Source organism: Poeciliopsis prolifica, unplaced genomic scaffold (assembly GCF_027474105.1).
Source record: "Poeciliopsis prolifica strain line A6 unplaced genomic scaffold, Auburn_PproV2 SCAFFOLD090, whole genome shotgun sequence".
NCBI classification, from domain to species: Eukaryota; Metazoa; Chordata; class Actinopteri; order Cyprinodontiformes; family Poeciliidae; genus Poeciliopsis; species Poeciliopsis prolifica.
Window position 1 is genome coordinate 914,257 of NW_026562465.1, and position 18,395 is coordinate 932,651.

General features: G+C 37.5%; 1 protein-coding gene across 2 annotated transcripts in view; it reads right to left on the minus strand.

Annotated features, from left to right (window-relative positions):
* reck (reversion-inducing-cysteine-rich protein with kazal motifs) overlaps positions 1-18,395 on the minus strand; it is a 43,925-nt gene that overhangs the window by 3,124 nt on the left and 22,406 nt on the right. The window contains exons 13-21 of one of the 2 annotated variants that reach the window (XM_055022774.1): positions 17,499-17,642; positions 17,231-17,419; positions 15,092-15,202; positions 14,768-14,939; positions 13,476-13,541; positions 11,614-11,803; positions 11,207-11,417; positions 11,053-11,126; positions 4,135-4,290 (exon numbers count right to left, since the gene is read on the minus strand). In XM_055022774.1, coding sequence (XP_054878749.1) covers positions 4,135-4,290; positions 11,053-11,126; positions 11,207-11,417; positions 11,614-11,803; positions 13,476-13,541; positions 14,768-14,939; positions 15,092-15,202; positions 17,231-17,419; positions 17,499-17,642 — 1,313 coding nt within the window. The remainder of the gene's footprint in view (positions 1-4,134; positions 4,291-11,052; positions 11,127-11,206; positions 11,418-11,613; positions 11,804-13,475; positions 13,542-14,767; positions 14,940-15,091; positions 15,203-17,230; positions 17,420-17,498; positions 17,643-18,395) is intronic. The other variant, XM_055022775.1, reaches the window with a different exon arrangement.

The following is an 18,395-nucleotide window of genomic DNA, read 5'->3' on the forward strand; positions in this document are numbered from 1 at the left end:
TGTGAAAAATGATGAAAACAGACTGTTTATTATTATTATTTTACTTTTGCAAAAATGCTTTTTAAATGTTGCCACAAAAATAAGAAAGCATTATAGGTTGAGCAGGATAGCGGAGCCTCTAACCTCAGCTTTTTGTCATCTGAAAACAATCGGAGACAGTATTGAAAATATTAATTTCTCTGCAAACATTTTATTCTTTTTCCCAGCAGGTTTGTAAATGAATTTACTGTATTTATTGATTTAACAAAGTATTTTTGAATTTCAATTTAAATTAATTCTATCCAGTCTTCTGCATACTCGCTTACCTGATAATAGACATTTAATTTAATAATTTTTTTTCATGTCTACATTTAGAGATTGTTTTTGGATAATAAATTTTTTCTTCAGTTTTTAGAAGCTGCTTTGTTGACCAATTTTTATTTTTAATTTAGTAGTAGTAGCTTTGATTGTTAAATAAAATGCAGTGTTTTTATACTATAAATAAAGCCACTTAATTTAAAAATTATGGTCCCGGTTTAATCCCAAACTTAATCCATTCAAAGCCAACAGAATATATTTGTTACACACAAGACGAATGACAAACTGCAGTGTATTACAGGAGCGTCTTAATTCTGTGAAAACAGAAATCAGAAATTATAATCTTAGTAGTGACTTTTCTGCGATTCTATAATATTTACATTTGCAAAGCTGATATGAAAGCAGCAGCTCATATTTACACCTAGCTTTGTCTTCAAAAGTAAAAAGTAAAACTGCCTTACCTCTTCAACTGGCATGTTAACAGTGGCTGATGGTTAGCCTGCTGACAGGTGACAGTTGTAGGCTAAACAACTATTAAGTTGATAACGTTCATCCTCACTGGTAGCTAACATTTATGTTAATGAAAAAACAAAGATAATAAAATAAAATCTGTTGATAGGGTGACTTTGAATGGCTCATTAATCTTGGGTGCTACATACTGCTATGACATGCAGCTGAATATGTCAAACATCAGATGCTGGTTGATCACCTAAAACTAGAAGACGCTCTTCTCATCGTCATCACTGATTCACAGAGCAATTTCCACAATTCATTCACTGATATCTTGGCTGCTTTAAGTTAGCATTTTAAAGCAGCCATTTGTAGTGGATTGCTAGAATTACAGATGGCGCTAAAGTAGAGTAAACCTTTCAGAATGTCAGGTCTGTATTGGCATGTTGCAGCAGCTGGAACATCAGAGAGCAACTGGATCCACTCCACTTTCACACATTCCCTTTATTCCCTCCAAGCTGGATTATGCAGACTGATTTTTTGTTTGAACACTCCACCTTGAAATACAATTAAAATAAAGTTTTAAAATCTACTTATATTGTAATCTCCTAATAATGACTTAAATAACATTTTAAAAGTTTCTGTTTTATATCACAGAAAGCTTTGGAATTACTTTTGAGTGTTTATGCTTGTTTTTATAACGACTCCATTAGTGGCAGGTTCAAAGCAGTCAGCTTCTTTCTCTCAGAAACAACCCACACTGAGTTCGCACAGTCCTTGGCATTAGAGTCAAGCTGCCATTATACACCATCCATATAAAGCATGTACATCAGGATGGGACTAAGAGAACTCACTCAAAGCTGGTGAAACCATTTCCTGTGCTCTGCCAATGAGTTGTACGTATAAATCACTAAAAGCTTTAAACATCTGGAGCATTTTGTCCATAGTTTGCCTGTAAAGTGAACCGCATTCAAACATAATTTGAAATGTACAAAGCGCTAGGAGTGTTTATCAAATAATTAAAACTAGTAAGTGAGGCTGTTGCTTGGCAACAGGCAAAACTAAAAGCTGAGCTGTAGAGGATTGTCTTAACTGTAGGGACAGTTTATGGGCATCAACTTTAAATGCTTGCATTTCTTCCAAGGTTTCTCCTCTTCTCTGTGCTGAGCCTTTGTGTTTGTAAAATCCTACTGCTAAAACTGCATCCTCCCAGCATTCATAGTACTGGACACTTTTGCTGACATTGTGAGGATGATAAATATATCAAGCTTCAGATATTCTGGGTCTTTCCTCAGAACATAGGCCTGACATGAGGCACAGATTTACACCTGGGTTACTTTCCTTCTAAACTGGAAGGCTTTCAAAACCTGGATCTGCTGAGGGTGTTAATTTTATGTTTAGCTCAACATAAACAATTATGACATAATTGAGATAAGGAAAAAATAAATAAATAAAACTAAGACCCTAGAAAACACAAAAACATCTTTGATCATCTTTGATGCCGCTACATAATTGAAAGTCTGACAGAAATTAGAAAGTTTTACTCCATTCTTAGAAGAGCTAACATCGAGCGAGCAGCTAACTCTGGAACCTGATTGGTCCAGCCAGCAGGGACAAACAGCACAACTGCTCCTAGAAACAGATGTTGCTTAGCCTAATGGAACAAGACCAAACAAACAATTTCTGAAATTGATATCCACTAATACAGTGTTGTATCTCACTGTTTACAACTGTACATTTTACAACTGCAAGAATTAATTAATTTGAATTTGAACAAAGACATAGGATGCTTTCTACCACAGACTGAGAGTTTGTATTGTATCTACACTGTGATGGACTGGTGACCCATCCAGGGTGACCAGTCCGTTGACAACTGGAGATAGGTGCTCATCTCACTGGGATAAATATGTTGGATGAGTGTGTAACTGTTATTGTTAACCTTACACTATTGTTGTTAATACCCCGAATAATTCTTCAGATGTAAGTTTATGTATCATTCAGAAAATGCTAAGGGAACATATAGAAACATTCATAGCTTCTATTTTTCTCATTGTATTTTTTCTACATTGGATATTCTCTTCATAAGTCAAATGTATTGATACTGAAATAAATGGATTACAGCGAACTACAGCTGTGCCTATAAATAATTTTTAAAGACCCCAGTCAGCCTTTTTTTTTTTTTAGCTTGGCTTCATCAACTTTAACTCACATTAATAGAGGCCTGTTGGTTTCCAACTGTTATGGAAAGCAGATTATGCAGAATTTAAATGTTAGCAGTGGTGCAGTCAGTCTTTTCTAATAATTGCAGAGCACATATTTATCGAACAAAAGACCAAAAATCTGAATAAAAATAGAGTTGCAGCTGAAAATGGCAATATGCTATTAGTGCTTCTCAGCAAATGCCACTAGACATAAATTTATTATTGTTTCACTAATCTCAAAACACAGAAATTAGGGTTTTTTTCTCCTTGGATTCAAAAGCTTTCTGTAGAACAATTCTTTGTTCCAAGTAGAAAGGCAGGAGTGGTATCTGGTTGTGAGAACATGAGAAAGAATTCAATCATATTCAGATAAAAATTTAACTCAAAAGAAAAAGGAAGTAGACTTGTTGGGGATGATTCTGAATATAACTTTAACCCAGGATCACAGGTATATTATGTGATTTAGTAAAAATATGCCGTGGTTTGAAAATCTTCAAACTTGACTTTACCAGCCATGAAAACTACTTTGTCATGACGAACAAAGAATGGCAAAGAAATGGAGAAAAGGTAAAGAGCTAAAGAAGACAGATAAGTTCTCACCCCTCCAGTGATCATGAATATTTTTGATGAGAATAATTAACAGTAAACCAGATTGTGTTGGCAAGGTGTCTGAGTCATTGTAAATAAAACAAATTAGAAAATGAAAAAGCACAAACTGTTAGGCAAAGCAACAGAAAAACTCTGGTTCCACTCAACTGTCAAAGACATCCATGTTTTGTTTCCACACAGAGTGTTCTATCTTTTCCTGCTTGAGGAAAACCCACGAATGAGTTGCAGCCGCTTGTATTGTGCACAGACAGGGTGTTACTTCGCTGCATCATGACCAAATCAGTTAAAAGGTAGATGCTACTGGTAGGTATGGAAAGACTGGTCGGCAGTCCCAAGGAAAAAGAAAAGATTCGCTGTGTGATGCTGCCATGTCCAGATGGAATCCTGGCTCTCAGCAGGAAATGGGGTGGTTGTCCTGTCAGATGGTCAGTTCCCAAAATCACACACACACAAAACCCTCATGAAAGCACACATGGTGACCTAGATTATGATGTGGTGGACTCTCCTTCGAGGAGTGTTTGAAAAAATAATTTTTTTCAAACACATCATTTTGAACATAACTTTATTTGTGTATCACCTGCAGAAGTGTTGGTTGGTGATCCACCGGGGCAACAAGAACCACCAGCCTGTTGTCAATGCTCAGGTAGCCAAAGACGTCACATTGCGGCACGGAGATGTGGAGCCGTAGGATCTGCAGGACGTTGTAGACGGTCATCGGTTGGTTCCTGTTCAGCTGAACAAAACACACCATCAAACACTCAAACTGTCACCAAACCGTTTCCTCTCTGAAAATGTCAGCTCAGAAGTTGACATTTTCTGTCTGTAAAGTGTGTTGTTGCTCCATATTAATTCACTAAAAGCCTGGTTCAGAGAAAACAAGACACTCACTACTCATTCAGCTAAACAAGACTAGGACTGTTTCAAAAAATATTTTTTAAACTCTTTAGTCTGCAATCAGAGCAAACAAAAAATAATCTGAAATTAATATAAGAAATTATTAATATGAGAAACAAAAATGAGAAAAGTAGCTTTGCATGTTTTGAGAATAAATGAAATGCTAAGTGGCCAGCATGTCCACGGCGCTGTATTAAGGTTGAGGCCTGTTTCTCTACACAAATGTACCCAGTCAACCAGCTAAGCTGAACCTTGTTCGCTGGAACTCTCTTCAAGTAAGAGGGGTCCAGGCAAAAATAAAATAGCTTAAACAACTTAAGTTTTTTGTTTATTGTGCATTTCATTGTATTGGCATTAATATTTCAAACTGTTCCAAGCACAGCAGGCTTGCAGCATGGTGCAGCTGACACTAGCAGTGATTTAACAACTCAAACAGAATTTAAGTTTGATCACTGATTAGGGCCAATGGTCTAAACATATTTTAGAAGGGCACTAACTAATGAAGAGTCATTTTGTGTGTTTAGTCCATTTTACCAGAGTTTCCCTTCTCGCTGAGTTAGAAGTAGCTGGAGATATTTTAGGAGTCCTTTATTCCAAAGTGTTTTCCTGATTGTACTTTCAGCTGTAGAAATTGTTTAAAACAGAAAAACATAAGATTCTTTAAGACACATTCCTATTGAATTTTCCCAGATTTTTTACAGCTGTGACTGATGAATAGATTAACAATCAACTACCCAAAAGGTTTTTAAATTCTAATTTTGTCAAAAATTAATAAAGCATTACTTTATCAAACTAATAGGTATTTTCACTACATTGTTGTGCATGATTTATGCACAACAATTGGGATGAAGTTTGGAACGTATTATTAACCACAAACTAATTGTATGTCTCAAAAACACTGGAATGAGAAATCATTCCAGGAAGAAGTGAATAACTATTGACTCAGGCCCAATGAGTTTCACAGGTGTGTATTAGAATTATGGCAGCAAACCATAAGTTGCTGCCATAAAATAACTTTGCAGAGTTTCTCTCCCCCCCTGCCCCCCCAAACAAACCGAGTTGAGTAATGCTGTTGAATGCATGTCTAGCTAATGCCAATATATCACGTTAAGTTTGTTAACATGCTATCTTGTTAACAAAGATAACTGATATTATCTATTTTCAAAAGCGGGCACTACAGGCAGTGCTGGCCCAAGGCAAAAGCAAACTAAGCAGCCGCTTAGAGCCCCAGGGCCACTAAGGGCTCCACTCAGTTGCCCTTTCTTTTCTTTTTAGTAATAATAACTATGGTTGCTGAGGCAAAAACTTGGGCATGGGAGGAGTTTGGAGAGGCCATGGAGAAAGACTTCCACATGGCTTCGAGGGTTAGCCTGGGTTCTGGTCCACCATCTGGCATCCAAGGAGTGTTGGTGCAGTGCAGCACCAACATTGTTTATAGTGGGGATGGTGTGCTGCTGACCTCAACTCGAGACGTTGTGGGCCAGTGGACAGAGTACTTCGAAGATCTCCTCAATCCCACCAACAGGCATGTTGGTGGGATTGACACTGGGTCAGGCTTTCCAGTCTCTGTGATGAAGTCACTGAGGTGGTTAAAAAGCTCCTCTGCGGCAGGGCCCTGGGGGTGGATGAAATTCATCCTGGGTTCCTTAAGGCTCTGGAAGTTGTTGGGTTGTGTTGGCTCTGCAATATTGCATGGACATCGGATTGGTAGACTGGGGTGATGGTACCCCTGCTCAAAAATGGGAACCGGGGGCGAGGGGTGTCCTGCCCAAGTGGAGGAGTTTAAGTATCTTGGGATCTTCTTCACAAATGAGGGAGGAAGGGACTGGGAGATTGACAGGTGGATTGGTGCAGCGTCTGCAGTGAAGCGGGCACTGTAGCGGCCTGTCGTGGTGAAGAGGGTGCTGAGGCACAAAGCAAAGCTCTCGATTTACCGGTCAAAATCTACTTTCCTCATCATGACCGAAAGAACGAGGTTGCAAATGCTGAAATGGATTTCCACCGTATGGTGTCTCGGCTCTCCCTTAGAGATAGGGTGAGAAGCTCGGTCATCCGGGAGGGACTCAGAGTAGAGCTGCTGCTCCTTCACATCGAAAGGAGACAGTTGAGGTGGCTCGGGCATCAGGTCAGGATGCCTCCTGGACGCCTCCCTGGTGAGGTGTTCTGGGCACACCTCACCAGGGAGGCGAGGTGAGAATTTTACTTCATCAAAGAATGTCATGAATATCTTAAGTTTGGCTGCAGCAATCGCCAATGCCTGGTTGCCGATCTTTAAAAAGCCTAATGAGGGTAAAAGTATTAAGTGAGGTGTAAATTGGAGCAATGCAATTTGAACAGAAAAACAGGACAGGACTGACAGTCTGGGTTACAGACTAATACACACACACACACACACACACACACACACACACACACACACACACACACACACACACACACACACACACACACACACACACACACACACACACACACACTCACAAACCAAATCACCCCCCTATGGACATGGTCAATACATGCACTTTAGTTTTTTTCACAACACTGAACCTGTGTATTCTATGGCACTTGTATTGTATTTATTTATTTATTGTGTAGTATAAGGTTTTAGCTCTGCTACACTGGTAGCCAAGTAACGACATTTCGTTGTCAAGATTCACCTTGTGTTTTTTTTGTACAATGACAATAAAGGAAGTCTAAGTCTATTATTGTTGGAGGAGGATTAGCTGGTTCTGCCTGGTAAAAAGGAGTGAACATGTACACGAATAGGCCAGAGGGCCGGTGTGAGTGAGTGGGGAAAGTGTCTGCTAAGTTGGCAGACAGGCTGGAAAACTCTGGGATGACATATGAATAATGACGGCCGTGGAATTAACAATGAACACGAGATGAGAGGAGAGGACAGGAGATTTTTTAGTATAATTGTGAATTTCAATAGAAAACGTAATAAGTAAAAGAAAACAAATAGAACAGTTAGAAATCGGAACCATTTAAAAATATTTTAAAAATCACAAGACACATCTTAACTTAATACTATAGTTGGAGGGAGTTGGAGCCAAAATGTGAAAATGTTCAACATAGGAAATGATTGCAAGAATTCTAGGGTTGTGTAATTAAATTTGCTGTTAGTAATTACTTCAAGTGAACTTACTGCTTTACGCCTCTGTTAAGGTCTTCATGATTTGCTATGTTAAATTAGTCTGTATACGTATGTATGCATGGCAAATTTATTGTAGGTAAATCGGTTTTCATAGAGTTAAGAATAAATCATATATTTTATATAACTTGCTTGTACAGTGGGGTTTGTAATCGAAAGAGAAAAATCAGTGGTTGGTGAAATTTCTGAGTAGCCAGTAAAAAATGTTCTCCACCAGCCACCAATTTTTAATTTTGCCCCCTTCATGTAAGTATCAACCAATCACAATCCCCCAAAATTAAGGAAATTGGTGCCTAGAAATCAACTTGTCAATAAATCAGTTGGCCAATTGATTGATTGATTGATTGATTTATTACACAGACTCAAAGTCCAAATATACAAAAAAGTAAAGAAAAGAAAAAATAAAAGAATAAAAAGTGCATTTAAAAATGGCAACTAACCCATCAGGAGGCAATCATACCAATGTCTCCAGAGTGCAGATGAATATTTTACGGCACTATATTTAACATTCGTCAACAATAGAATAATTCTATCATTAGACTCGTTTAAATGACAAATAAATTGATACATAAGCTTCCTTAAAACAGCCATAAAAGTGCTAACGTGAGCAGATACAAACAGTTCACTGGCTCTGGTCCATCTGGGCTTATTTAACAAAAGTCTTAAAACATCATTAAAAGCCACTTTCAATCTTTGAAGACTGTTTTTTTTTTTAATTGTACCACAAATGTGCTGTATACAATGATGTACAATGTGATCGAAACAAATGCAGTTTCACTTCATCAGTACAGAAGCCAAACTTACGGACCAGGATATTTGCCTGAGCATACTGCATTCGAACCTGTCGGTAAATGTCTGCATCATCAGACAAAGTGTCTGTCAACACATGACCAAGATATCTTACTTCATTAGAGACATTCAATTGAGTCCCAGACAGCTTGAAAGTTGGAAATTTGCTATATTTGTCCTCCTTGGTGCGACAGATCAAGATGATGCTTTTTGATGGATTAAATTTAACATCAACCCTAGCTGAACTTGGACTAAAAATCACTATATCATCAGCATACATTAAATGATTAATAATGGTATCGCCAACCATGCAGCCAGTTCTACACAGGTTGAGCTGCTTAGAGAGATCATTCATATAAAAGTTAAATAACATGGGTGATAAAATGCTACCTTGTCTGACTCCATTGCTGACACGAAAGGATGCAGATATACAATTGTCCCATTTGACCTGCATAGTTTGATTGGTATACCAATATGTCAGACATCTTACTATATATTTGGGCACACCAGCTTGGCACAATTTTAAAAATAATTTTCTATGATTTACACGATCAAAAGCCTTCGTGGCGTCTAAAAAGCACAAAAAGACTGTAGAGTTTTTGCTGGTATAATATTCAGTAATTCTTTAGGCCATATATACACATATCAGTGCCATGTTTGGACTTAAACCCAAATTGATTATCAGTAGACATAACTATCTTTTCAAATTTAGGCAAAAGAATTAGTTCAAAGACTTTAGACAGTGTACTAGCAATGGCTATAGGTCTATAGTTATCAGAGCTGCCAATTCTACCAGCTTTGTTTTTAATCACAGGAAGTAGAAGAACATTCATCAAGGAATCAGGAATAAAGCCATGCATAATAAAACCAGTGAAGCACAAAGCAAGAAGAGGGGCTACCCTAGAACTTGCAAATTTCAGATGTTCAGCTGAAATAAGATCCTTTCCTATGGATTTATTTACAGACAAATCTTTAATTGCTTGATAAACCTCGTGAGTTTTGATAGTTTCTACAGTACTAACCTTGTCAACTCGGAAGGGTTCACTCTGTACACAGGTAAATAGCTTGCTGTAGTGATGTTGCCAAAAATCTACAATCATATTCGTCCCAGAAACACCATCGACAGTGCAAGGGAGAGATGGTCTACTGTTATTAATGGTTTTAACCTCTTTCCAGAATGCTTTGGGATCTTTACCTATGAGCTTATTTGCCAAGGAGTCAGCCCTCATTGTTATACATGGATCCTATTATCCATGTATAATAGGATAAATGTATCCTATTATACATGTATATAATGTAAACAGCACTGCCGGAGATGCAAAAGGTTTATAGCAGTTGTGTGAATGAGCTAATGATTGTACTGCTGGTTGCAGCCAGTCCACATTGTTAGCAAAACTAGAGGGCCCCAAAACCAAATTTTGCTTAGGCCCACATTCACTTGAGTAACTTTTTGGAAAAAAGGATAGTTATATGAGTAGTTTTACTGCACTGTACTATTGTTGTTGTTTACTTGAGTAATATTATTATTGCTACGTAGACTGATTTTGCATTTAAAGAAATAAACTTCAGAAATTAGAAGCATTAGATACTTAAATTTTTGCAACATCTGAGCTAATTTTTATGCAAACTTCCAACATAATTACTCAACATTTTATACATGTCACTGTTTACATCCTTATTGTTTATATTGTACTTATAGACATGCTTATTTTATTTGTTACATACAGGTTTGTTTCTGTATTTATATTAAAGCAAAACCTTATTTACCCTGCCACCCAAAAAGACCCCCACCCCTAACCCCCTACTAAACTCGTGTGGAAACGGGGTTACATTGACTCTTAAAAAAATTATACATATAAAACTCATGACATTTTTTAGCTGTTTTTCATTTCATCAAAGGCATGAGACAAACTATTGAAGCCAAACAAACATGATAATTGGCAATGCCAATGGGTTTGACACATTATGGAGTTATGGCACCCCCAAGTGGATACATTGAGAAAAGACAACCTCCAACCTTTGCAGGCACACAATGCAAACTCGTTTTGTTCTTTAGTGTTCTTTCAATAAATAAAAATAAAGAAATATTTCTAATTGAAAAAAAACATACTTGTTGTGAAAAAAACTATTTAATCTTTATTTAACCAGAAAGAAAAATTTACAATTTCAACCTTTAGATATTTTACAATTAACTTTGTCCTATTTATTATGCAGTAATATATATGCACATAGTGTGCTTTTTTTATTTTTTTTATTTTTTTTTACATTTTTCTTCTCAGTTGTGTATTCCTTTGATTGGAATTTGCTATTTTTAATAACTGCACAGTATTTTCTCATGGAGTAAATTTGTATTCTGCAGTTTGTTATTTTTCAGATTGTATGTTTGTTTTTTTTACGTAAATATAAATGATTTGACTTGCCTGACACTTTGCTGTTGATACAACTGAGCTTCCCCACAGAGAGATAATAAAGGCAACTTATAATCTATTCCATAGGTTTTAAAAAAAGTCACAAAAATTTTGATTTTCTTCTTGAAGAAAAAAACTTATATGCTGTTTATATCAGTCACAGGTAATTTAAGGTAGGCATATATGACCTTATTTGCCTAAGGAGCATCCAGAAGGTTGAGTTTGTGGAATTATCAGAATGAATATCTCGTACCTTTGAGAAAGTGTTAATCTGCTTCTGGCTCCAGAGGATCTGCAGCATACTGGCACATATGGGACAACAGGCTCCTGGAAAACAAGTCAAACATCAGGGGCCACACTGTCCCTTGTGGACTCTTCTAGCTACTGCTTGGTGTTGCTATGCTCACCAGGTGGGATTATGGGGTGGCAACCTGGGCTTGATATCGGTGGACAGGACACCTCACTACACACTGAATCTAGAGCTAAATCCGACAGAGCCCCTACGGCACGACAGGGACCCTCGTAGTCAACAGCCACACGGTGAGAGAAGGCCTCACACACCGTGTTGTACGTTTCACCGTTGTGACCACACACTTCTTTTTTCTTCTTGCAGGCCTCCTAAAGACAGAGTTTGGGTTAGATTTTCTAAGCTCTAAAAAAATCATAGCAGCAGCTGTGAAGGTGAAAGAAAAGAACAATAACATTTCTGAAGATGATCAGGACTTTGTGCTATTACAGGGCCTGTTAAAGTAAATGCTGCAACTGCTTCCTATAAGAATCCTACAGGAGTCTTCCTCAGTCCTGTGTCTCCTACCTGGCAGTGCCCCATGTAGGCCAGAGTCTTTCCAGACTGCTGCAGATGGCACAGGCTACGATGTACCCGGCCATCAATGTCACAAGCCGGCTCCATGCTATTTCTGTCGCAGACTGTTGGCCGACCAATGCACTCATACTGCGGACAGTCCGAAGAGTCGCTCAGACAAACACGCCGCCTCGGGATGCACCTGACCGAAGCACACAAATACAATTTCTTCATTTTCAGCCATGATAAAGCAAAAAAACATACATTCAGTTCTAAGGTTTGCATCATAGTTCATAATAGATATATTCTGTTCTTTTAATAAAGTTTTGAAATTAAGATTTTTTCTAATACTGTATCTTTAACAAAATTATTTTTTATCAACTTAATTAATAACCAAATCAGTTAATTCTTTTCTGCTAACTTTTAAGTGTCCTTCCATTTTCACTCCACAGGGGCCTTTGGATACAAAAAAAATACTCTCAGTGTCTGAGAATATTTTTTATTAACATTTTCTTGTCAAATTCAACTCATAGCAATCAGCACTGCTTTCTGATAAAAAAAAGAAGGAATCCAAAATTGTCATCATTTCTCTTTGTGTATTTAAAAAATAAATGCAAGGTCTCTTCCATTATTGCTATCACTGTGGAGACGAATGCTAAAAACATTCATATAAACAGTAGGACACGCAGCATCATAGGGGTTGTAAGGGAGAAGTACTGACAGGCGACAGTGGTGAGAGCAGTGGTATTCCATGGTTTACACAGAGTGATGTGGTGAAATCTGTGGGAGTGAGGAGGATGGATAAGAAGGTTTTGGATGTGTTGGAGATTAAGTCAGGCTAAGGAAAGATGCTGAGCTTGGAGTCACCCAACAGAAAGAGAAGAAGACCAATAAGAAGATTATGGATGTGGTAAACAAGGACAAGAAGTTAGTTGATGTTTAGATAGAGAACACAAACAGTAGATGATTGGTTGAGGCGACCCCTGGAGAGAAAAGCCAAAAATGACCATAGAAATGAAACTTCAACAGAAGCGTATTAAAACTCATTCTAAATGGTAGGCAGTGGTTCAAAAAGGACACAGATGGATCTGTTTACTTTAAAAGCTCAAGGAAAAGAAGTCACATTTGAGTCAACACACTCAGTTTATGCAAAGAAAAAAATGCAGAGGTGAGACTCAATTAATGATGAAAAGATAAAAGATAAAAAGTCTCTATATCTTTGACCCATTCTTCATCTGCTGTGTCTATGACTAAAGAAAGAAATGCAGCCTGATAATAAGGAGAAATAGATTACACTAAATTAAATTTAGTTTTTTTTTCATTCTTTAAAGTGAATCTCCATCCTGACACTGACTGTTTTTTTGCCCTTCCATGCCTCTGACGGGTCTTGCTGAAAACCATGTGACTGATATCAAATGATGCCTCATACTGCATGGGTCACATGACCGCATCAATTTGTGTGTTGGTTTTCAAACTAAAAGCGTGATGAGTCGTGTTGCTTCATGGCATGGCCTATTGTATTTGATCGCGCATCAGAGGAGTATTTGTTTTCAGCAGTGGCCAAAATAAAAGAAACCTTTTATAGTTCATGTATAAAATCAATAATTTTGATGATGACACTCATCAAAATGTAATGTTTGTTACCGGTTTTCTCAATTGTTGATTATGGTGTATTTTATGACTTTATATTTGTGTGTCTTTATCATGTAAAGAACTTTGAAACTGCATTGCTGCTGAAATGTGCTACACAAATAAACTTGATTGAAATAAAGGCAGCAAGAAGACAAAATCTGACATCTGGGAATACTTTGAGATGATCACTCACAAGATTCTTAAATAAAAATAACTAACCCCTTCACTTCCAATATTCTCACCTTTTTGAAAGTCCCACTATTTCTTTGTCATGCAAAGATATATCTGCCTTGCACAGCTGAAAAAGACTAAAGTTGTTAGAAGATTAAAATCCTGGCCTGAGGAGTAAAAGTATAAGAGATTAGATCAGAGAGCCAATAGAAATCCAAGAAAAAGATAATTTTTTAACAATTGTAGTTTTTCAGGAGGCAAATCAAAACTCAAAAAATACTGTCTGCCCCAACAAGCATTGCACTCTGAATACACTAAAATAAATATCTATTGTCAAATCAGTCAACGACAAAAGAGAACAGCCACTGACAGTCAAGATCTACCAGGATTGGCTACAAATAATTTTAATAACTTAAATAAGACTTAATTAACTCTGCTGTTACAAAACATGAGTTTCACAAAAAGTTTGTGACAATATTGTATTTTACTAATTTTTTTAAGTATGTCTATCTGAGTGACAAGCCTGCCACAGTTTCAACAACATATGTCACTGGTGAGAAATGTATAAACCACTGAGTAATTAACCTTTGGGTGAAGCAATGAGCTGGGAAGAGAACCCAGCTCAATACACAAAAAACAGATTTTTGTGTAACTGCGTCACGGCAATGAGAACTTGAATTTTTTTATGAATTTCTGTTGACTTTTTAATTTGGCCATCACTACTGGCTAGAGGTTCTCAAGCCACTTCCCACAAGAGGGAGAAATCTGGACCTGGCTCTAGAATACTGAGGCCTCACCATTAAATCAGCTGCAGTGGTTCCAGGGACAGGAACATCACACACCATTTGTTCTGGTTAAGTGGAGGAAATGTATAATAATCACATGTTAAAGGACATGTTATACATTATTATATCTACATGGTTTTATCTACAATACATGGTTTTATCATGTATTGTAAATGGTTTTATCTACAATGTATGGCACTTCAGCTTACATGAAATAAACCCTCAAATGACTCCCGGGAAAAATAAGTGGGTGGTCTCATTCTGATGTTTTCTAATGTTTAGGCCTTTTTCATCTGTGGTATCTGAGATCCACAAATCTGTAGAGGACAGGAAGCTTTGAAAGCTGTAGGGCATTTGTTTTCAGGGTGAGGAGGCTAAAGATAGGAGACCGGGGACATCAGAAGGTTTGTGAATCAAATGGGGTCAGTGGGTCTGCTTAGACAAAATCAAACCACCTGAAATAACAACCAAGATGTCTGTCCAGGGAGGGTGGAGGGACAGAAAAGGTTAGAAAATAGAAGTGCTTTCCGATGTGTTAAGGAGTCTAAACATCTGTTCTGATTGTTTACTGAACCCACCTCTGGTTTCTCTGGCAGGTTATGTCAGAGCAAGGTTTAATGGAATGGCAGGGGCCAAAGACATATTGGTGGTCTTTGAATCCCATACAACGAGCCACGCATCCACTGGGATAGGTCCGCCCGTTGGAAGCACACACTGGGATGAAACGATATGGGCAGTTACAGGGCAAATCTGAAAGACAAGGAGGAAGAGAGCGAGTTAGAACTCACACATCAGGACACATAAACACATGAGCCAATGAAATTTGGCCAACTGACAGTTTATCTATTTGAAAGCCTCGTCGAATATTGCCCAACCCAAGTGAAATCATGAAAGATGCCAACCATTAGAAGTCCAATGGACACTTTCTGTGGGACATTTCCTGGTAGAGCAGATTGTTTCTCCAGCGAAGCAGGAACATGTGTTGCAGTCAGTCCTAAAGGTCGTCCCGTGGTCTGATGGTGGAGCAAGCAACAAAAGACTTATTGAAAGCTTCATTATTTCACAAAAAAGTAGTTTAAAGTTTTTGGTCCTCTAACTTTGCATATAAAAGCAGGGTACCGCACAGAAGACAGAGTTATTACAGTGATGTTTCAAAATGACAAGGGGCTGGCTCAAAGTCATACTACAGTTACACAGAATAAATGTTTTTCAGGGGCTATAGCTGCATGATGAAACTTAATTCAATACTGCAGTAGTAGGATCCACATATTGGCACTAATCAAGATAAGTCTTGAAAGTTCAAACGTTGGTGTTGTTCAGTAATAGCTTTGGATAACTATTACGTCGTAAATTCAATTATTAACAAAGGTAATCATTATAATCACAATATCTTTCTATCAGGGGATAGTCAAAAAGCTCTCAGTAAATTATTGTTTAAGAATACCTGCAAATGTATGGTGTTATAGAAAAATAGATAAGAGTGGGAATTTACACAGCGGCATAATAATTCAATCAATTAATTTATTCTTGTAGCCCTGTACACTCATCTATAATGGTCACCAAAGTTCTTCACAAAAAGAAGACATATCAGCTGGCTGATATTCCATCACAAAATTTCCATCATGCATTGGAGAATTAAAAGCCTATCTAAATAAAAAAGTTGTGATGGAAACATGTACACCATAAACACAGCAACTTTTCTCCAAAATGCACAAATTAAGTCATAAAATTGTTGAACTTCCAGTTAAAATACTTTTGTCAAGAAATTCTAATGAAGAAACATTTAACTAAATTGAGTAAAAAAAATAAAAATAAGGAAAACAACTTCTTGACAAAACAGAAAACAAAACATTTCAATAAAATAATATTTGCACAATTGGTGCTGTCACTGACTGCTGCAGCTAGCTCAGATTGGTGGACCATCCTCTGGTCCTTCTGAGTTCCAGCTAAGGCAGCTGTCTGGTGCCTTGGGGGTCAAGGATGGTGGGAGGAGGTCTCTCCTGCTTTGTCATGGACTATCTTGCTACCAGGGGTTTATCTATCCATCTCTCATTACTCTAGCATTTAGCAAAGTGAAAATGCTAAATTAATTGTTATGAGTATAGAACATCGGTTATGTATTTATAACTAACATTATATACTCATAAACAAAGCCATTCCCCTAGTTAGACTGCATGTTGTCAGTAGAAGATCCTCTGCAGAACCTTGACCTGCTGAGGAGGAAGTTGGGCCTTTTGAATTAGCTGTTGTGAAGTAGATTTTTCTTTAAAGAGAAAATGTTTTATTTGCATCATACAGTGTTCTTTTGTGTATCACATAAATGTAATGTTATTGTATCATAGTCAAGATGACTTTCTGTGCAGCTGCAGAGGGTGTACAAATTATTTAAACAAGATGTGCCTGCTGAAGTTTCCCAGACGGGTCGCCTAGGAACTTGCTGTCTTTCCTGTGGCCTTCTCTGCATGGAGATAAGAGGGTTTAGTTTTCGCATCCTGTAGACATGATAGTGAATGAGTGCACAAAGTTGAACTTTCAACTGTCTGTTTTCCTTTGTTTGATCCTTGAAGATTAAATCTCCGCCTCAGTTAGCTAAGAGAGGTGAATAAAGCAACTATGTAACTCTAAGATCATTAGAGCAGATTTTGATTTTCACCTAATGCAGTGTATTTTTGCTCTCCTTCTGCAGACGTATTAAAGATCATTTTGCTCCCTGACATTTGTCTAGATCTCAGTCTCTGAACTGTGCACTTCACACTGTGTTGGAGTAGTCACATCTACACCTGGTGGGACATAGACTCTTGAGGACTGGAGCGAGATACCTAGTCTCTAGTCTTTATTCACAGTGTTATATTGACTGCTGACTGCTGACGGCAGATTGTAAAGGGGAAGAAAGAAAAAAAAATCTGCCCTTTTGGGCAAATTTGAAATGTTTTTAAATCTCCTGTGGTAGTTTTATACAAATACGGTCATTTTGTTGTCATACTTGATCCTACATGTACTTGATCAGACATAAGAGGTCTTTTAGAAGACATTCGACTTACTCTTTCGTTGGCCATCTACAACGCAGCTCTTGTCTGTTTCCACACAGGGGATCTCTACGCAGTTTTCCAGGCGCCCACTGGTGCCACAGCTGCACATCTCGTGGCAACTGGGAGCTCCATCACGAGTTGGAACTTGGATGAGAGCGTCCTGCTGCACCAGAAATTCAGAAGCCTCTCCCATTTTACAACCTAAAACACACCGAGATCTTAAGACACCAAGGTACAACGCTTAACAGCTAGCAAACACTGCAGCAGCAGCGCCCCCTACCTGGCACACAGAGATATGGTTGACAGTTCATTTCATCAAGACAGCCCTTTCTGTTAACCTGGCATAAGTGGTTGCTTTGACATGGATTAGGGTTGCATGGATGGATGATCTCCTCCACTATGGTGTTGCTCAGTGAACTTGGTGCTGGTGGGATGGAAGAATATTATTACAAATTCCTATCTGTCTGGCTGTCTGTCTGTCTGTCTGTCCGTCCGTCCGTCCGTCCATCTGTCTATCTGTCTGTCGAACGATCACACAGTTCTGTGTTTCATCAAGAGTTGCTGTTTTTACATTTTGTCATGCTTTTTTTGTGCACAATTAAAACATTAAAAGGAATTTTTGATCTGATTTTTGATACTTTCTACTCTTGATGACTATTAAGAGTAGAAAGGAACATGACAGATGTTTATGCATTACATAAAAAATAAAGTTGTAAAAGAACTCAGAAAGTCAAAAGCAATCTCTTTTATTTATGCTATTAACAATTCAAAAGAAACATTAAACAGATCAGGCAGAACTTAGAGAAATTAACAGCAATAACCAAAAAAACAACTAAATATAGATCATGTTATTGGTGTAGTTACTCATGTATTTAACCAGTACTTCATCAATGCAACAAAAATAATAACTCAAAACGGGTATGTCTAATTATTCAAAAAAACTACTAAACATCAACATATACATCAAATAAAGACATAAAATAAACTTTATGTGTGGATATTGGTGTACATTATTTGACTGTACTAATTCCAAGAGGTTGTTTAAAAAATAAAAATTGTTTCATTTTATAAAACAGTTTTATGCAGAAAGTAGATGATTTAACTTACTGCCTTTAAAGGTGGTGCTTATGACTGTATTTGGACTTATGGCTTCTTCATTTCCATGTCAGGATATCAT